Source organism: Salvelinus namaycush, chromosome 7 (genome assembly GCF_016432855.1).
Source record: "Salvelinus namaycush isolate Seneca chromosome 7, SaNama_1.0, whole genome shotgun sequence".
In the NCBI taxonomy this organism is placed as follows: domain Eukaryota; kingdom Metazoa; phylum Chordata; class Actinopteri; order Salmoniformes; family Salmonidae; genus Salvelinus; species Salvelinus namaycush.
Window position 1 is genome coordinate 52,132,513 of NC_052313.1, and position 21,227 is coordinate 52,153,739.

The 21,227-nt window shown below is 44.9% G+C and overlaps 1 protein-coding gene across 8 annotated transcripts; it reads left to right on the forward strand.

The window, feature by feature from the left end:
• The first annotated feature begins 2,267 nt into the window (after window positions 1-2,267).
• LOC120051407 (ATP-dependent RNA helicase DDX3X-like) lies at window positions 2,268-21,185 on the forward strand. Of its 8 annotated transcripts, none has more exons than XM_038998250.1 (18): window positions 2,268-2,569; window positions 7,436-7,487; window positions 8,197-8,247; window positions 8,804-8,851; window positions 9,885-10,209; window positions 10,344-10,451; window positions 10,631-10,730; window positions 10,964-11,099; window positions 11,225-11,421; window positions 11,757-11,917; window positions 14,507-14,651; window positions 14,891-15,035; window positions 16,029-16,079; window positions 16,925-17,106; window positions 17,337-17,454; window positions 17,564-17,717; window positions 17,822-17,994; window positions 18,143-21,185. In XM_038998250.1, exons 1-18 carry the CDS (start codon window positions 2,525-2,527, stop codon window positions 18,226-18,228), a joined length of 2,277 nt encoding a protein of 758 aa, XP_038854178.1. In that variant the 5' UTR covers window positions 2,268-2,524; the 3' UTR covers window positions 18,229-21,185. The 8 variants fall into 8 exon arrangements, with proteins under 8 accessions (XP_038854178.1, XP_038854180.1, XP_038854179.1 ...); XM_038998252.1 differs by having other exon boundaries at window positions 17,822-17,952; XM_038998251.1 differs by having other exon boundaries at window positions 8,807-8,851.
• The last annotated feature ends 42 nt before the right edge of the window (window positions 21,186-21,227 follow it).

The following is a 21,227-nucleotide window of genomic DNA, read 5'->3' on the forward strand; positions in this document are numbered from 1 at the left end:
CACTACCTCCTGTGCCATAAAAGTCCAGAACTTCTGGCAGAGACTTCAGGACACCTACATTTTGGGACCCTGCATTCACATAACAAGGAGTGTCAGTACAGTAGCCTTCAGGCAGCCACCTGTTATGTCACAATGTGAAACACCTGGATTAACAGCAGGGGAATACTACAAAAAGAGTAGGTTGGTGATTGATTAAAAGGCTTTCTTAAAAAAAAAAAGGATTAACAAATATGACACACCTCATTTCAGGGTTTTTATTTTCACTATTTTCTACATTTTAGAAAAGTAGTGAAGACATCAAAACTATGATTTAACATATGGAATCATGTAGTAAAAGTGTTAATTCTTCAAATAGCCACCCTTTGCCTTGATGACAGCTTTGCATACTCTCTCTCAACCAGCTTCACGAGGTAGTCACCTGGAATGCATTTCAATTAACTGGTGTGCCTTGTTTAAAAAAACTAGGCAAGTCAGTTATGAACAAATTCTTAGTTACAATGAAGGCCAAACCCGGCCAAACCAATTGTGTGCCGCCCAATGGGACGCCCAATCACGGCCGGATGTGATACAGCCTGAAGATAAACTTTTAACAAAAGTTAATTTGTGGAATTTCTTTCCTTCTTAATGCGTTTGAGCCAATCAGTAGTGTTGTGACAAGGTAGGGGGGTATATAGAAGATAGCCCTATTTGGTAAAAGACCAAGTCCATATAATGGCAAGAACAGCTCAAATTAGCATAGAGAAATGACAGTCCATCATTACTTTAAAACATGGAAGTCAGTAAATATGGAACATTTCAAGAACTTTGAAAGTTTCTTCAAGTGCAGTCTCAAAAAACATCAAGCACTATGGTGAAACAGTCTCATGAGGACCTCCACAGGAAAGGAAGACCCAGAGTACCTCTGCTGCAGAGGATAAGTTCATTAGAGTTACCAGCCTCAGAAATTGCAGCCCAAATAAATGCTTCACAGAGTTCAAGTAACAGACACATCTCAACATTAACTGTTCAGAGGAGACTGTGTGAATCAGGCCTTCATGGTCTAATTGCTGCCAAAAAACTACTACTAAAGGACACCAATAAGAAGAGACTTGCTTGGGCCAAGAAACATGAGCATTGGACATTAGACCGGTGGAAATCTGTCCTTTGGTCCGCATGTGTAGTTCCCACCGTGAAGCATGGAGGAGGAGGTGTGGGGGTCCTTTGCTGGTGACACTGTCAGTGACTTAGAATTCAAGGCACACTTTTAACCAGCATGGCTACCACAGCATTCTGCAGCGATACGCCATCCCATCTGGTTTGCGTTTCGTGGGACTATCATTTGTTTTTCAACAGGACAATGACCCAACACACCTCCAGGCTGTGTAAGAGCTATTTGACCAAGAAGGAGAGTGATGGAATTCTGCATCAGATGACCTGGCCTCCACAATCACCTGACTTCAACCCAATTGAGATGGTTTAGGATGAGTTGGACTGCAGAGTGAAGGAAAAGCGGCCAACAAGTGCTCAGCATATGTGGGAACTCCATCAAGACTATTGGAAAAGCATTCCAGGTGAAGCTGGTTGAGAGAATGCCAAGCGTGTGCAAAGCTGTCATCAAGGCAAAGGTGGCTACTTTGAAAAATCTCACTACTGTCATTGGTTACACTAATTGTAGTGTGTCTACATAACCTGGTTCAATAATTCATGACATTACCCTGAGGAAGGCACAGTGATGCCGAAACGTTGGTAAATACCCATTAAATTGATGGGAGATTATACATGGAGTGTGCGACTTTCTTTATTTTGATAGTTTATAGTTTATTCGCAGTTAGTCAGCACCTCGACACAAACTATTATTTTGGGTGTGCGCCAGCTCATGTTTTTCACTTTGAAAAATCTAAAATAGATTTTGAGTTGTTTAACACTTCTACATGATTCCATTATTTCATAGTTTTGATGTTTTCAGTATTTTTCTCTATGGACAAAATAGGAAAAAATAAAGGACTTGAATGAATGAGTATGTTAGGTATGTCCAAACTTTTGACTGATACTGTATGAGGTATTGACTGTCATATACTACTGAATATCTTTAACTCAACTATGACGCTGTCGATTTTTACAACATCACAATTGAATATGAAATAGTAAAGCAAATTATACAAATGTAGCCAGACTTTTAAAAACTTTTTGGAAAGGGTGATAAAATGTCGCGATATGCGCAATGTCCTCCTCTGCTCTTTGTGGTTGTCTCAACCAATAAAATCTCGCTCTGGGTTCCTGCTTCTAGCTTCCATTACACAACGACACGCACCACCACCAGTTAGTAAGCGTTGTCGGTTTAAAGGCTTTAGACCACCTAACTATAGTGTCATGAAAATAAGCAAAAATAATTTACAGTAATATATATCAACTGTATCTTTAAGGTTCATTCATTCGGAAATTGACAAAAGAAGAAAAGACGAGCGAAACCTAAGGGACGTCGACAAACCGGCAAACAAAGAGATCCCTTCTCGACGACAACATTTTTCCTCAATATTCTTTAGTTATGAGTCATGTGGCCGTCGAAAATTTACACGGTCTAGAACAGCAGGTGAGTTTTCTGTATTTATTTTTGTGTGTTCATATCTATAACACGTAGAAATGAGTAGAACGAGTCTGAAAATGCAGTCGTGGCTACCAAGCTAGCTGGTTAGCTTTGCTCGCTAACTACGTTAGCTGTAACTGCGTGTGTTGTCTAATCTCTGGGTAAAATGGAGGCCGGTGGGTGATAATGGTTGGTGACGATGGCGGTGCTTCACGTTCAACAATGCAGTATTTCTCACAATTGGGTTGATCCTTAACTATACCTCTAAGACATGCAATCTAAACCCTATGTTCAATGTTGGTGACATTCACTTTTTTTTTTTTTATCTGGCATTTATTCACTTGAGCTGATGATTGTTAGCCTGCGTGCTAGTTTGGCCTCTAGTTAGCGTTAGGTACGTACGCTAACATGAAAGCTAGCTGGCTACATTTTCTTCTGCGTCACTGTCACATTGTTTTAATCCGGAATGAACAAAGCGTGTTTATGCTTTGCACAGTTGCTGGCTAGCAACGACTGCATTGTTTGGTTTTGTGTTGTGCTATAGATTTTGTTGCCATGTTAAAGAACCTGTCATTGTTAAATCATCCAGTTGTTTTTGTCACCTGTAACGTTAGTCCAGCCGACAGTATCCAGGCAAACACCCATTAATTTGGTATGGAAGCATTATAAAAATTAGTCTTGCTATAACTGCATTTGCAAATGCAACATTTGTCTATGTTAAATATGGTCAAACATGGAAGATGAAACCTAGCAATTAGTAAGCTGTCATGACATTTTCTGATAGTCAGCAGATGCATATTTGACATGTGCTTGGCAGTGTGAAAGGATGTTGGGTTGGTGGGGGCCAATTTATTTTGACACAGGAAATAAGACCCCCTTTGAGCCATGTTGGTCACGCTCCTTGATAACCTGTATTTGTCTGTTAAAGCAAAGGACGCGAGGGGAAGAATTTCGGTAGCAGTATATACACTGCTCAAAAAAATAAAGGGAACACTAAAATAACACATCCTAGATCTGAATGAATGAAATATTCTTATTAAATACTTTTTTCTTTACATAGTTGAATGTGCTGACAACAAAATCACACAAAAATTATCAATGGAAATCAAATTTGGGGAGGTCTGGATTTGGAGTCACACTCAAAATTAAAGTGGAAAACCACACTACAGGCTGATCCAACTTTGATGTAATGTCCTTAAAACAAGTCAAAATGAGGCTCAGTAGTGTGTGTGGCCTCCACGTGCCTGTATGACCTCCCTACAATGCCTGGGCATGCTCCTGGTGAGGTGGCGGATGGTCTCCTGGGGGATCTCCTCCCAGACCTGGACTAAAGCATCCGCCAACTCCTGGACAGTCTGTGGTGCAACGTGGCGTTGGTGGATGGAGCGAGACATGATGTCCCAGATGTGCTCAATTGGATTCAGGTCTGGGGAACGGGCGGGTCAGTCCATAGCATCAATGCCTTCCTCTTGCAGGAACTGCTGACACACTCCAGCCACATGAGGTCTAGCATTGTCTTGCATTAGGAGGAACCCAGGGCCAACCGCACCAGCATATGGTCTCACAAGGGGTCTGAGGATCTCATCTCGGTACCTAATGGCAGTCAGGCTACCTCTGGGCGAGCACATGGAGGGCTGTGCGGCCCCACAAAGAAATGCCACCCCACACCATGACTGACCCACCGCCTAACCGGTCATGCTGGAGGATGTTGCAGGCAGCAGAACGTTCTCCACGGCGTCTCCAGACTCTGTCACGTCTGTCACATGTGCTCAGTGTGAACCTGCTTTCATCTGTGAAGAGCACAGGGCGCCAGTGGCGAATTTGCCAATCTTGGTGTTCTCTGGCAAATGCCAAACGTCCTGCACGGTGTTGGGCTGTAAGCACAACCCCCACCTGTGGACGTCGGGCCCTCCTACCACCCTCATGGAGTCTGTTTCTGACCGTTTGAGCAGACACATGCACATTTGTGGCCTGCTGGAGGTCATTTTGCAGGGCTCTGGCAGTGCTCCTCCTTGCACAAAGGCGGAGATAGCGGTCCTGCTGCTGGGTTGTTGCCCTCCTACGGCCGCCTCCACGTCTCCTGATGTACTGGCCTGTCTCTTGGTAGCGCCTCCATGCTCTGGACACTACGCTGACAGACACAGCAAACCTTCTTGCCACAGCTCGCATTGATGTGCCATCCTGGATGAGATGCACTACCTGAGCCACTTGTGTGGGTTGTAGACTCCGTCTCATGCTACCACTAGAGAGAGAGCACTGCCAGCATTCAAAAGTGACCAAAACTCAGTTCCTATGCTTCCTGGCTGATGAAGTGGTCTGTGGTCACCACCTGCAGAACCACTCCTTTATTGGGGGTGTCTTGCTAATTGCCTATAATTTCCACCTTTTGTCTATTCCATTTGCACAACAGCATGTGACATTTATTGTCAATCAGTGTTGCTTCCTAAGTGGACAGTTTGATTTCACAGAAGTGTGATTGACTTGGAGTTACATTGTGTTGTTTAAGTGTTCCCTTTATTTTTTTGAGCAGTGTATATATAAGAAAGAAAAAAAGAAACATCTTTGGCAACAACCTCAATGATTGTTACAGATTTCTTGTCTATTTTGACAAGTGTATACTGGCTATGGCGTCTCAAGATGGACAGAAAGTACTATTACATATTTTTTCTAGTTTTTCAAGCGGTCTTTTAAGGGAGTATACGAGCACACTCGTTTGGCTTGCTGACGCATGCGGAAGGCTTAAGACACACACTTCTCAGCATCCCCACACACTTACCCAACACACACACCACATCACACTTCTCACTAAGTCTGAACTGTAACACGGAAAGCTACTAGTCTAATAACGTACACTACATGGCAAAAGTATGTGGACACCTGCTCGTCGAACATCTCATTACAAAATCATAGGCATTAATATGGAGTTGGTCCCCCCCCCTTTGCTGCTACAACAGCCTCCACTCTTCTGGGAAGGCTTTCCACTAGATGTTAGAACATAGCTGCAGGGACTTGCTTCCATTCCGCCACAAGCATTAGTGAGGTCGGGCACTAGTGAGGTCGGGCACTGATGTTGGGTGATTAGGCCTGGATTGCAGTCGGCGTTCGAACAACTTTGGGATGAATTGGATGGCATTGAGGTCAGGGCTCTGTGCAGGCCAGTCAAGTTCTTCCACACCCATCTCCACAAACAATTTATGTATGGACCTCGCTTTGTGCACAGGGGCATTGTCAAGCTGAAACAGGAAACGGCTTTCCCCAAACTGTTGCCACAAAGGTGGAAGCACAGAATCATCTAGAATATCATTGTATGCTGTAGCGTTAAGATCTCCCTTCACTGGAAATAAGGGGCCTAGCCCAAACGGTGAACAACAGCCCCAGACCATTATTCCTCCTCCACCAAATCTTTACAGGTGGCACTATGCTTTCGGACAAGTTGTGTTCTCCTGGTATCTACCAAACCCAGATTTCTCCACCGGACTGCCAGATGGTGAAACATGATTCATCAAACCAAAGCACGCGTTTCCACTGCTCCAGTCCAAAGGAGGCAATCTCTACACCACTCCAGCCGATGCGCTGTGCATGGGGATCTTAGGCTTGTGTGCGGCTGCTCGGCCATGGAAACCCTTTTCATGAAGCTCCCGACTAACAGTTCTTGTGCTGATGCTTCCAGAGGCAGTTTGGAACTCGGTAGTGAGTGTTGCAACCGAGGACAGATTTTTACGTGCTTCAGCAGTCCCGTTCTGTGAGCTTGTGTGGCCTACCACTTGCTCCTAGATGTTTACACTTCACAATAACAGCACTTAAAGTTGACCGGGTGCAACTCTTGCAGGCCAGAAATTTAACCAACTGACTTAATGGAAAGGTGGCATCTTATGACAGTGCCACGTTGAAAGTCATTGATCTCTTCGGTGAGGCCATTCTACTGCCAATGTTTGTGTATGGAGATTGCATGGCTGTGTGCTCAATTTTATACACCTGTCAGCAACGGGTGTGGCTGAAATCCACTAAATTGAAAGGGTGTCCACGTACTTTTGTCCTGTAGGTTCAGTCCAACCCAAATTTAGCATATCTGATTCAGCTAGTTAAGGTGTTGTTGAGCAGCTAAATGGTAGAATCAGGTGGGTTAAATTAGAGTTGGATGGTAGATCTCCAGGAAGAGGGTTGTGCAGCCCTGTTCTAGCCTATTGGCAGTTTTGAGTGTCTGCCTTGTAAGAAAGTATCTTTGGTTGCTTGCAAAGGTACACCCACGGTAGACTGCTCTGCAAAATGTACAATTGAAATTTACTGTATGGATTGTGGTGGTGGGGGGCAACGAAACTAGACAGGAGTTCCCTGCTTCACATATGTTTAATGGGGGAAGCACTGTAGTATAAGGGATATTCATGTCTTTCTGCTTTCTGGAGATCAACAGTTTGTTACACTTTATTTGGATAGTGTGACCATCTGTTGATAAGCAACTGCTGGCGTAGGATAGGGAAAGGGTTAGGATAAGTGTTAGGGTTAGTAGATTGTTAGTTGAAATGTTACTGTAGAGCACAGGTGTCAAACTCATTCCACGGAGGGCCGAGTGTCTGCGGGTTTTCGCTCCTCCCTTGTACTTGATTGATGAATTAACATCACTAATTAGTTAGGAACTCCCCACACCTGGTTGTCTAGGGCTTTATTGAAAGGAAAAACCAAAAACCTGCAGACACTCGGCCCTCCGTGGAATGAGTTTGACACCCCTGCTGTAGAGCATCTATAGATGGAGTGTTACCCAGTTTGTCACCCTTTGTCTTGCAGCTTACTGTCCTATATGCATGTTTAGAATTACATTTATTCATAACCGTGTTTACCGTAGTACTTAACTATACGTGTCATTTTCTATTTCAGCTTGCTGTCCTAGGCTTGAACAATGCTGACGGGCAGGGCGGAGGCACTGGCAGTAAGTGATCTCTACTCTTTGAGCCAAAGAGTAGTTTGTGTTATGGTGATCCTTTTCTTTTATGATCACTTGGTCTGAAGCAGCCCTCACTCTTATCCTTTCCTTCAGGGCCATTGGGTGGTTCAAGGACTGAATATAACCCCCCCAGGTGGCCTTTTTAATGGATAGTTCATACCCCAAAGTCAAAAACTTGTCAGGTGTTTTCAGACCTTAGTAGTGGTCTGAAGTCGGGCTGAGTTAGTGTTCTGCAGGAATCTGCAGATAAATTATTGGTACCGTCCAATCACAGGCCTACGAAACATCCCAGTCCTGACTTCACTGGCCTTTGTGGGAAAGAGACTAGAGTAGGGAGCTTTAAACTATTGGGACTGACTCACATTTTCTATTAGTATTACTAGGTTCATTTAGGTGTAAGATGCCATCAAGTGATTTTAATTTCACTTGTTTATTTTTAGCCAATTCATGCTCTTATCATTTATGAAATAGCATAAATGCCATTTAAGTTTTCAGTTTCCTCATTTGGGGTACAAGACGGTTAACATTTTTTTATTATTTGTTTTATCAAACAGGCCAGATATGGTACTTAATCCCTATTAAATTAAAGGGATTGAGACATCCCTAGAATAAGACTAGGAACCCATTAGACCTGTGACGTGTTTGTCCGTTTGTGTACAGTACTGCCCTTGTGTTCACAAGTCTGTCTCTCTAGGGACCTGTTACATTCCACCTCATTTACGGAACCAAGAGGCTTCCAAAAATGGTAAGTGTCGCCCCCCCCATCAACACTACCACCTCTATGAGGTATGCCAGTTGGACACCGTAAAAATGCCCTGGCCCCATAGTGGTCAAGAATGCCATAATGCATTGTAGTGGACCATAATAAACATTTCACTAAATTGATTGAGCTAGCAACAATGCTGTGAAATTCCCTCAACTAAAAAGCAGACAATTAGCTTTAGTGTAATCTTGACCATTTCTTCTCGCTGGGCTGGGACAAGGTCAGCTAGAGGGTGACCCGGATGTATTGATTTTCTCCACTAGTTTGAAACAGTGGCGTAAAGGTTGCGTTAGAATCCCCATCTTATATAGCCAGCCGCTTGTTTTTATTTAATCCCAAAAGTCACTACAGGAAGACAGACACAAAACCGTGCATATCCAATGTCCATTTTGTGACAGCATCTGGGAACTGCTTTGACAAACCATCAACCACTCCATTTCCATGCTCTTACTGGCCAACATTCGCAGTACAGCGGCAGCATGTTTTCATCATGAAGCCCCCTGCCCCCCATGACGTTTATTTTTTTATTTTTTTGCAGCAGATGTTTTCTCTAGACCGAGCGCTTTGTCAATGGCACCAGGAAGCTGTAAGTCCCTTTACAGTCCGCTCTTTGGCTGAGGGACGCTCTGGCGTTTTATTTTAAATGTTATCTTTATTTTATTCTGCATGTTTGAATTAAATTGCCTACCAGAACAGTGGTCTCACTCAATTCGATTAGAAAACAAGGCCACATGCATTTCGACAAGGGGACTGGAGGCTCTCAAATTACATCTTTTAAACCACATTCCCATGGGTGAAACGAAGACATGACTGGCTTTTTCCTGCATTAAGGGTGTTGGCATCCGCTCACATGCTTACATTTTGTTCAAACAAAAAACAGCCTCCATTAGTTATGTAATTCCAACATACTGCTTAATTGCAAGGTTTCCATTTATTTGTGTGTGGAATTTAAAGTGGTAGGTATTAGCAAATGAATGCTGCTTGCATAACAAAAGTTCCTTAATCGGGACCCTAGTTAATGAGCCAAATTATTGACTTGTGTAGACTGTTTTATTGTATGGATTGCGCATTGTTTACTGGGAAAATAAGCCAGGTTGTTTTTAATTGAAGTATTTCCCTTTTCAGAGGCATCCATGCAGTAACAAGTGGTGGGTGTCTGGGATGTGAAAGTCAAAGGAACCAAGAAGGGCGTGGTTCCATTGTGCCCCTAACCCCTACTAGCTCTAAAGGACCTCAACACATTTCTTACAGCCATTCAGGTCGTTCTAATCTGTGAACATAGAAAGGCTAAGGGGAAGTAGCTAAAGGCTGAAATGGAACTAGGCCTACTTGGTCCAAATCTTTATTCCTATAGGGTCCGTTACTGCCTACTTCCGTTGTGCCCTTGAGCAAGGCACTACCTCTAAGTGCTCTAGGGGTGCTGCTCTGCCGCTGCCCCTGTGTTGCTCCCAGCCTGTGGTGTCTGTCAGATTGGGTACTGTGACAGCAAAAACTAAAGAATATCTGTGCAAATGGACCAATAAACAAAGTATTGTATTGACTGCGTATGATGAGGAAACCCTCTTGTACTATGGGAGTCACCATGTCTCCCCTCTATTTCCTTTCTGTTTTTACACAAGATACGCCTGGTGGTTGGGACGGCGGACGCAACAACGGCTTCGTGCAGAATGGTTACCACGACAACCGCATGAATGGGGGCAACCGGTACAACAGTGGCCCGCCTCGCATGGAGAGGGGCAGGGGTGGTGGAGGTTTCCGCGGCGGCAGGGGCGGGTCCTACAACCCGGTACAGCCTATGCAGAATGCCGGCATGTTTGGCGTCTACGACAACAAAGATGGCGGCGGCTGGAACACAACTAAAGATGCCTACACCAGCTTCGGCGCGCGTCCCGACAGGGGGAAGTCTGCTTTTTTCAACAATGGCGGGAGTGTGCCACGAGGAAGGTGAGAACTAGATAATTCACTCCCAAGCCCTTATCCAACAGTTTTCAGGTTCCTCAGAGTTCAGTGCTGTACCATGAGGCAACTCATTAGCAAGCCAGCTTTCCTGACCCCTGTGGTTATGTTATGCTTGACAGTTACCAGCGTGGAGGTTTTGTAGGCAGTGGAAACAGCCGCTGGGTGGAGGAGTCCAGGGATGACGAGGACTGGTCCAAACCCACTCAGGCCAATGAGCGCCTGGAACAGTGAGTAGTAACCTAACCTACCCCCCTTTCTGCATACTAATGATATTTCAATAATGAGGGGTTACCAATGTCATTTTACAATACATCACTATCCGCTTTATCAATATCCCCTCTCGTTAAAATGGTCACGTAGACCTTTCTCTGTCACTTTCCTGACCTGTGTTTCTGCTTCTCCCCAGGGAGCTGTTCGCTGGTGGCAACACAGGGATTAACTTTGACAATTATGACGACATTCCTGTTGAGGCCACTGGCCAAAACTGCCCCCATCACATTGACAGCGTGAGTCTCCAAGTATTCTTGCCAAATAACCCTGTCTCAGATCCAGTAGCCCTTATGTCCTATTAGTCAGCATTTTGTTAGTATTCTTCAAACCAGAAATGTTTCCCATGGGCTCTACTGAGCAGCTTGTGTGGTGCTGTTGATCACCCTGCACATACCCCCCCCCCCGAAACAGAGTTGCGTGAAAGCTGTTTGGTGTTCATTTGAGGGACTGGTTCGTCTTTGTATTTCAGTTCCAAGACATAGAGATGGGAGAGATCATAATAAGTAACATCGCCCTGACCCGCTACACTCGGCCCACTCCGGTCCAGAAGTACGCCATTCCAATCATCAAGAACAAGAGGGACCTGATGGCCTGTGCCCAGACAGGTTAGAACCAGAACAAACTCCAAATTGGATTGGTCTGGAGAGCTATATGCAGATATGACTTACAACAACTGTATTGTACTGTAGTTGATTTAGGTATATGACAAATATAAACTGTGGTCTCTCAGGTTCCGGTAAGACTGCCGCGTTCCTGTTGCCTGTACTGAGTCAGATCTACAATGAAGGCCCAGGAGAAGCCCTCGCTGCCCAGAAGTCTGGAGGACAGGACAACGGAAAGTATGGTCGCCGTAAGCAGTACCCCCTCGCTCTGGTCCTGGCCCCCACCAGAGAACTGGCCCTGCAGATCTACGAAGAGGCCAGAAAGGTAAGCAACTGCCCCCCCCCTTCTCACCTGGCATGTTATTGCGGGTGTAGCAAAATGCTTGACACATCCACACAATGTGACCACACACACAGAGAGGACAGACATCCCATCAGCATCAATACCAGCTAGGTCGGTAGCGGTCTGCCAGTGGGCCTCTGTCTCTTTGTCTCTGTTTTTGTTTTGATGGCCAACCAGCCAGGGTTGGTATTGGGGAACTGCAGTGTAACACACAATCATTGTTTGTTTTCCTTTCTCTCTCTTGTCCCTTTCCCTGCCTTCTCTCGCTCTCTCTGTACCCTGTATTCACCCTCTTCCACCCCTTTCTCCTGCTGTAGTTTGCATACCGGTCCCGTGTGCGTCCTTGTGTGGTGTACGGAGGGGCTGACATTGGCCAGCAGATCAGAGACCTGGAGCGAGGCTGTCACCTGCTGGTGGCTACACCTGGACGCCTGGTGGACATGATGGAGAGGGGCAAGATCGGCCTCGACTACTGCAAGTGAGTAGACTTCCAACAGTCTGGACTGCTGGCAGACTGAGCTGTCTGAGACATAACTTCTGGTTCTTGACTTCATTGTTTTTGAAAAGGTGCAGACAAGTTACAAAGCCCCACGGCCCAGTCACTAGGCACTTTACCTAGATGAATAACCTAAGCCCCATTCGCATTGGATTAGTTTTACTGGGGGAGATGGGAGTTATGTGAACAAATCACCACATCCGTAATTTAAGTCCTGTCCAAATCTTCCATGTCAGTCATTTTTAAATAGCAGGAGAGTAATAAATCCAGCTGGAAAAACATCATTTTTTGACTATCGCCAAAGTCCTTTGATAATACTAGTACTGTGCGACTCGATATCCCTGTCTTGTGAGAGAAATGTCTTTAGTTTGACAGGCGTTGAAAAATGCGTCGCAAGTCTGATATTTAGCTCGCATCTGTAGACTGGGGGCCTTTTTAGGACATTTTGTACTGCAGACCGCTAAAATACCCTTATGATTGTACTTCCTCAATCCAAAGTTGGCTTGGTGTAGTTTAGAAATTTGGGAGCTAAGCTCTAGTTATCAGTGTAGCCTGTTGTCACCTGGACATGTTGAAATACACTGCTCAAAAAATAAAGGGAACACTTAAACAACACAATGTAACTCCAAGTCAATCACACTTCTGTGAAATCAAACTGTCCACTTAGGAAGCAACACTGATTGACAATAAATTTCACATGCTGTTGTGCAAATGGAATAGACAAAAGGTGGAAATTATAGGCAATTAGCAAGACACCCCCAATAAAGGAGTGGTTCTGCAGGTGGTGACCACAGACCACTTCATCAGCCAGGAAGCATAGGAACTGAGTTTTGGTCACTTTTGAATGCTGGCAGTGCTCTCTCTCTAGTGGTAGCATGAGACGGAGTCTACAACCCACACAAGTGGCTCAGGTAGTGCATCTCATCCAGGATGGCACATCAATGCGAGCTGTGGCAAGAAGGTTTGCTGTGTCTGTCAGCGTAGTGTCCAGAGCATGGAGGCGCTACCAAGAGACAGGCCAGTACATCAGGAGACGTGGAGGAGGCCGTAGGAGGGCAACAACCCAGCAGCAGGACCGCTACCTCCGCCTTTGTGCAAGGAGGAGCAGGTGGAGCGCTGCCAGAGCCCTGCAAAATGACCTCCAGCAGGCCACAAATGTGCATGTGTCTGCTCAAATGGTCAGAAACAGACTCCATGAGGGTGGTATGAGGACCCGACGTCCACAGGTGGGGGTTGTGCTTACAGCCCAACACCGTGCAGGACGTTTGGCATTTGCCAGAGAACACCAAGATTGGCAAATTCGCCACTGGCGCCCTGTGCTCTTCACAGATGAAAGCAGGTTCACACTGAGCACATGTGACAGACGTGACAGAGTCTGGAGACGCCGTGGAGAACGTTCTGCTGCCTGCAACATCCTCCAGCATGACCGGTTTGGCGGTGTTGTGGGGTGACATTTCTTTGTGGGGCCGCACAGCCCTCCATGTGCTCGCCAGAGGTAGCCTGACTGCCATTAGGTACCGAGATGAGATCCTCAGACCCCTTGTGAGACCATATGCTGACACATGCACATTTGTGGCCTGCTGGGGGTCATTTTGCAGGGCGCTGGCAGTGCACCTCCTTGCACAAAGGCGGAGGTAGCGGTCCTGCTGCTGGGTTGTTGCCCTCCTACGGCCTCCTCCACGTCTCCTGATGTACTGGCCTGTCTCCTGGTAGCGCCTCCATGCTCTGGACACTACGCTGACAGACACAGCAAACCTTTTTGCCACAGCTCGCATTGATGTGCCATCCTGGATGAACTGCACTACCTGAGCCACTTGTGTGGGTTGTAGACTCCGTCTCATGCTACCACTAGAGTGAGAGCACCGCCAGCATTCAAAAGTGACCAAAACATGAGCCAGGAAGCATAGGAACTGAGAAGTGGTCTGTGGTCACCACCTGCAGAATCACTCCTTTTTTGGGGGTGTCTTGCTAATTGCTTATAATTTCCACCTTTTGTCTATTCCATTTGCACAACAGCATGTGAAATTTATTGTCAATCAGTGTTGCTTCCTAAGTGGACAGTTTGATTTCACAGAAGTGTGATTGACTTGGAGTTACATTGTGTTGTTTAAGTGTTCCCTTTATTTTTTTGAGCAGTGTATATCTTCACACCTAGAATAAAAACCTCCAGGCTTCCGTCATAACTGTCAATTTATTGAGTAGGAAAATAATTAATTGCGGGACAGTTTGGGGAAATAAACATAACCCATCTGAATCGTCCTTTGGAATAAGACATTCTGGGGTAATAATTACATAACCAGCGTTCTCTAGTAGTACTAGCGCTGTGCAAATAGAGCTCTAGATGAATTGCGTACATGTGGGCAATATGATTCATTCCACCTAGTCCATCAGAGTGCAAGCAAGAGCTGAGACCATATTGCTTAGCCCAGCTCTAACTCCTGATGCAGCTTATCAGACTATTGATTAGTTGAATTGGCCTGCTGGACAGGAAAGGAATCCTACATACCCATGAATCTCTGACTATGATGGGAAAACAGGTCTACAGCCAATCCCTGACCCTGTTTCTCTTAGTTACCTGGTGCTGGATGAGGCTGACCGGATGTTGGACATGGGTTTTGAGCCCCAGATCAGACGCATCGTGGAGCAGGACACCATGCCCCCTAAAGGCATCCGCCAGACCATGATGTTCAGTGCTACCTTCCCCAAGGAGATCCAGGTATACACATGGTGTTCAACTCACTTTCCTAAAGATATCATGGTGCATGGACAATAATTGTTACTCTCCAGTCCCCACAATTGCTTATGTATTTGTCAAAGTATTGTGCTTAATGAGGAAAGAAGGAAGGTGTTATTTGCCATTTGTCCTCTCTATGGTGAATTAACTCACCTTTCCACACATTTAATAAACTGCCCTCCATGTTGGCTCCACAACAATAACACGAACCCCTCGGTCAGATCCTGGCGCGTGACTTCCTGGAGGAGTACATCTTCCTGGCGGTGGGGCGCGTGGGCTCCACCTCCGAGAACATCACCCAGAAGGTGGTGTGGGTGGAGGACGGTGACAAGAGGTCCTTCCTCCTGGACCTGCTCAATGCTACAGGTAACTACCTGGACTATACCTGTCACTGGCTCAACCCCCTCTCCTGTCCCATGTCTGTTAGTGTGTTACTTACTGGAACTTTTACTGGTAGTGCAGGGTTTCTCAAAGCTCATCCTGGGGACTCGCTCACTGTGTTCTGGATTTTATTCCAATTAAGCAACAATTGTATATACATTGATATGTGGTTGGTAAGGACATTCAATTATCTGAAAAAAATTGGTTGAAATTCGGTTGAAAGGAAAACCTGCATTGACAGTGGGTGTTTGAGGACTGGAGTTGAGAAACCCTGTGTTTGATTAGCCCCTCGGTGTCTTATGAATATGTTGACTTGATCAGTTGGGCTAGGTGGAATCTGCAACGGCAGGATTTCCCAACATCAGCTGTCTTTATTCAAATCCAACTAAATCCTGAAGCTAATCATTGATTATGCAGACATGTCTTTGATAGGACAGCTTCCCAGCAGATTCCACCTGCTCCTAACACTAGGCTAGTTCCTGATTTTTAAAGCTTGTCAGATGTAAGCTATAGAACTTAGAAGATGGGTAACCATTCAGCTGTGATGGTCTAGTATTGATTGCATTAGGTATTCTGTTCTTTCAGATGGTCATATGCCTGGGTTGTGTTCAGTGGGCAGTTGTGTGTTGAATGTGACCCAGTGCTGGTAGTGTCATAGGGTCAGATGTGAGGTGAAGACTTGTACTCTAGCTTAGGTATGTTGGCTATCATAAACTTACCCTGTCTAGTATCCCCAAACCCCAGTTACTCCTATGCAGAGCCATGTACACAGAGTTTAGGAAACCATCCTCCATGTTGGCACCAAATGTTCCTGAACAATAACATTCTAATAATGAGATCGTATTGGAACTTGTTGGTACCATTAATGGTGGCCATTGGGTTTTCTGAACTCTGTTGGCTAGCCTCCCCCTTTTTAATGTCACTTATGAACTGTTGAAACTGCAATGAGTTTATCATCGGGTTTGGTTTTATCCAAAGTCATTCCGAGCGAAGTTCAGGACAATGCAGGTGAAAACATAGAGAAACCTGGTAAGTAGGAATTTATTATTACTAAAGTGGATGTAGAAGCTTGTATCTCATTTCATATTTCAGTTTATTTATTTATTGCTTGGCCTGTATTGGTTACCCATATTAGTCATCCATTTGTGTCCAGATGAGAAGGTCCCGTTGGTTCTGATCAGCCATCTAGTGTGGTTGTCATTGTGAGGTCATTCACTGTTTTGAAGGGTGTTGTCGTCTTTGTGTGGGGGGGGTTGATTTGGGAATCCGTGACTGTTGATTTGTTTAGCCCACACCCTGCTTGCTACTGCAACCGTATGCCATTTCCTACACTTATTATTTTGTTATGATGGCCATGGCAGCTTGCAAAACGTTCACTGCAGGTAGAAAAATCAATAACATGATCCACTATTCTACCAGATAGAGATATGTTTGAACATGTTTCTCTATCTGAATGTGCTGTAACATTTTAAACCTTTTGAAGAAGCCCTCTGGTCATCATGCATCACGACTCACTGTAGAGTAGCCCGACACAGCTTTAGATATGCAGCTTTTCTTTGCCAGAGCCTCCATCTCTTAGCAACACTATGGATGTTTCTCCTCTCTCTCTAAACACCCCTGGTGATTCAGCCCCCTCCTTCCTTCTCAGATCCACAACCACAGTGGGTAGATGCTGTTTCCATACCTGTAATGTCTCCCCTGGGGCTCATTTAGGAGGGTACTGAGCAAGCGCTGAACATTGCAGATAGAAATGCCACGAATAGACCTGACGCTAACCCTCCCATGTCAGAAACCAAGGCCATGTCTGTTATACAGAATCAATTTCTCTGAACATTTTTAAGCAGTGACTCACCGGTCTTCCTTCTCCTCCCCAGGTAAGAACTCTCTGACGCTGGTGTTTGTGGAAACCAAGAAGGGAGCGGATGCCCTGGAGGACTTCCTGTACCGTGAGGGTTACGCCTGCACCAGTATCCATGGCGACCGCTCCCAGAGGGATCGAGAGGAGGCTCTGCACCAGTTCCGCTCAGGACGCTGCCCCATCCTGGTCGCCACGGCGGTGAGTCTGCAAGCTGACATTTTGGTTTGAATTCTACAGCTCTGTTACAGGTAAAATATATTGGTTGACAAATGATAAAGTGAAACACACTAGGTGTTTGGCCTCATACTGTTCAAGGCCTGGTGTTTGTTATGCAATATGTTTGCATGTTGGGGTCAAAAAAAAAAGGGAGCTAACATGCTTCTGTTCAAACAAGAAGGCCAGTAGTTGTATTCGGTCTCTTGTACCAGGTGGCTGCCCGTGGCCTGGACATCTCCAATGTCAAGCACGTCATCAACTTTGACCTGCCCAGCGATATAGAGGAGTACGTCCACCGTATTGGCCGTACTGGACGTGTGGGCAACCTGGGTAAGCTTCTACAACATTCAAGAACTCAACTCACCACTCAGTGACATGTAATGCATTTATTTTTTTTTGATAACTATTTGACTGTAACATGGTGAACCCTCTCTCCCAGGTCTGGCCACGTCGTTCTTCAACGATAAGAACGGCAACATCACCAAGGACCTTCTAGACATCCTAGTGGAGGCCAAACAGGAAGTGCCCTCCTGGCTGGAGAGCCTGGCCTATGAACACCAGCACAAGAGCAACACCCGCGGACGCTCCAAGAGGTACGCACACACTCTTACTTACACACACCTACATAAAGGAGCCGAAGTACAAGGGTACAAGAGACATTCACTCTCTTAATCACTGACTCATCCTCTCTGTTTAGGTTCACCTCTGGTGGCTTCGGAGCCAGGGACTACCGTCAGACCAGTGGCGGCGGCAGCACTGGAGGGTTCGGGGGTCGCGGTGGACGCCAGCCCGGTGGACATGGAGGAAACCGTGGATTTGGTGGCGGCGGTAAATATCCATTAAAACCTCACAATGGAGCAACATTTGGGTGTAAATATTACTGTTGGTCTATCCTACAATTCTTAGGACACAAGTCCAAGAGTTAGTGTTTAATTCCAACCATGCTCCAACACAGTCCTTATTCTCCTTTTAACACTGTCCTGACCCCCCCCCCCCCCCCCCCCCCCCCACATCACAGGTGGCTTTGGAGGCAACTTCTACAGCAGTGACGGCTATGGAGGAAACTACTCTCATCAGGGGGGAGTGGACTGGTGGGGTAACTAAACATCCCTCCAACCCTATCCCCCCCCTACACCTCCCTCCTCCCCCCACCATCGCAGTGGGTCGCGCCACGCCAAACTCACTGATAAGGAAACCACATGTGTAACCTAAGCCAGACTATAGAAACCCCCATGTAGCTTCTAAACAGACTGCAGTACATTACCAGCTGTGATTCTCTGACCGCTTTTCCAAAAAATGGAGCTGAGAGACAGGGGACCGAGAGGACAGCTGACCAAGAGGAAAGCTGGAGCCACTGAGCGATTCCTAAAGAAACATGGCACCGCCAGGCTCTGGAATCATCGTGTGGTCGCCCGTAGTGACTATAGCGTATTTAGGATCTTGGGACTTGCAGTTCTTTTTTTTTTTTTCACTACAACTGCTTTTTCTTTCTTTGTAACAAAACAAACTGAGGATCATTTGTTTGTAAATGTACTGTGCCTTTAACAATTAGATTGTTTTATCTGTATTTTCTTTTAAGTGTCATAACTGGCTAAAACCTGGCCAATAAGAACTAAATTATATATTTTTTGTTTTGGGGTTTAAACGTGGTTTTGTTATTTTATTCGGAAGGAAAACAAAATAAGCTTGAACTAAATATCAAACCTTGGCAAACACTGAGATGACATGACTTTTGAGTGAGTCATTTGTCCATTTGAGCTTCAAATTTGTCACAGGGTAATCTGATGGCTCAAACTAGCTCCGACCTCATGTTGCAGCCATCCTATGAGAATTCCACTATAGGTTTTCAAACCCTTGTGACAAAAGTGCACTTCAAGGATAAAGAGTTCAAAATATTTTTCGCTCACTCTATCCTGGAGAGGAATATGGTAGTCTTCACTAAACGAGCCATTCCAGTTGTACAATTTTAAAATTGAATATTTAAATGATATGTCCATACATACAAGCTGTTTGAGCAAGTCGATGCTCAAAAGTTCAGTTCCCCACTTACAAATTGACTTGGCATTGTGGCACCTAGTGAAGCAACTTCTAGCTGCCTGGTGGGTGAATTTAGTTTTTGATTGAGCTTTTTTACGTAAACATTTTGAAGGATGGAAATTGACAAATATCCATCCTTCTGAGAGAATGTTTCTTAAAATTGTCAATTCTAAAACAGCGCTTGCCATATAGAAAGTGAAGTTCGAATGGTTGCCATAGGACCACACAGTAACCTGGGTGGCTTTGCTTTTTGTCAAGGCCATCCTGGGATGAAATACGCATGCAAGTGTTGTTGTTTTTTGGTCAAGGAGTTTAAAGAAAAAATGCAAAAGGAAATTCTGCAGCAGGCTTTTATTTCATTACAAAATGTCGTTCTTTTAATTTAGGTCTCTTTTTCAAGCTGCGTTCGAATCCGAAGGACATTCTCGGGTTAACTGTTTAAAGACACAAGCTCTTCCTCCTCAGAGTGTAGGAAGGTCAGAAGTTAAGGGTCAGCAATGTACAGGCGAGTAAACTGAACTGCACACGTAGCAAAGGGTGATGGGAAGTGCAGTTTATTTACCAGTGCACCATTTTAAGAGGCAATGAGGTTTTCCTGTGTAGTGAATCTAGCCCACGTGACCCGGCCAAAGACGGGGGTGCTTTATCTATCCTTCATTTCTGACAGAACCAATGCAGCTATTCTTCCCTTTGTAGGGTTGGGCTGCCTTGGTGTATTATGTAAAACCACTGGCCAGTTTACTACTATAGCTGGCCAGTTTACTACTATAGCTGGCATCCAGGCTTCCTCCTTATATAGGAGGGAGGCCCAACGTTGGCAAGAAAAATGGCATTTTAAGTGCAATAGGTATATATTCTCAGTGTCTGTTGTGCCTTGACATTTGAATCAATAACAGTGAGGTGGTGGTTATGAAGCAGATGCACTGACGGTATTGTGTTAACTTCAGATTGAATGGTGCTACCTAAGTTAGGTCTAGGCCCCTTTGTGATGTTACTTAACGGCCATCAAGTTTAAACAAACATTTTATTGCACATCTAGAGTTTTATATAAATGTCTTGAGTGTGTGTCCTTAAAGCTTCCGAATTTTGTGTGTGAGGAGATTGTGAAAAACGCAGCTTGTTTACGAAAGGGGAAGGGTTATCACTATTTAAACCAGGATTTATTTGGGACCAGGGGTTAGTTCAGTAGCAGTCTGAGAATTGAGCTATTTGCACACAGATTACTAGATTCTACTTTTGCTGCTAGTTTGTGTAATTTATTAAGCATTTTTGAGAAATATTTATTTTTATAAGCCTAAAGTGATAGTTTAAGAAACTTGACCAAAAGACAGTACAAAAACACTGGCACTTGAATGTTGAATGTCACCGGTATGCGTGGAAATTTATATTTTTCGGGGTAGTGTGAGCTTTTTAATGTCAGTCATATTGGACTCAATCAAAATCCACACCTGTTACTTCTAGTAGTACTGGCCACATGGCCACACCGTCTAATCAACCTTAACGTTTAATTGGCGAACAAAATTCGAAACAAACAACCAATGCCAAGGTTTGGATAAAAGTGATAACATTTTCTAAAAAATATTGTACCAGTGCAAGAAGTGTCCAGATTCTCTCCAATTCAATTTGCTTTTCCTTGTTTTTGAGGTTTTTTCCTCCCCCAGTGACTGTCTGGCACATGGCAATCTTAAGAGAAAAAAAACATGTGGTTCTGCTCTGTTGTATTTGCATATTTGGGCCTCTGTTCTGTGGAGTTGTGTGTGGTGAGTCTTAGCTGGATCATTGGCTGACTGAGTCTGAAAAGTAAAGGTTTGGATGAAACGTATGAATGGAAATGTGAAGCTGCAGAGAGGAGAAGTTGGAGAGCTTTCGGCTGGCCAGACACTCCCCTGAACGCCACTGAGTCGCCCACTAGTTTGTATTTGCTTTATGTACTAGTTTAGAGGCTGTGCACTGCACGAGAAAACACCTGTGCATTTATTGTATGATTTTACCCAAATTAAAAGTTTTGACTTGAGAATACTTAACCAACTTTTGTATTTTCTTTGCATATCCGGAGTTTAATATTC

Excerpts from the sequence above, each read along its gene's own strand:
- LOC120051407 (XM_038998250.1), top strand. The coding sequence starts at position 2,525 with ATGAGTCATGTGGCCGTCGAAAATTTACACGGTCTAGAACAGCAG. Across the intron at positions 11,422-11,756 it reads TCTACGAAGAGGCCAGAAAG|TTTGCATACCGGTCCCGTGT; the intron begins GTAAGCAACTGC and ends CTCCTGCTGTAG. Across the intron at positions 17,718-17,821 it reads ACCCGCGGACGCTCCAAGAG|GTTCACCTCTGGTGGCTTCG; the intron begins GTACGCACACAC and ends CTCTCTGTTTAG.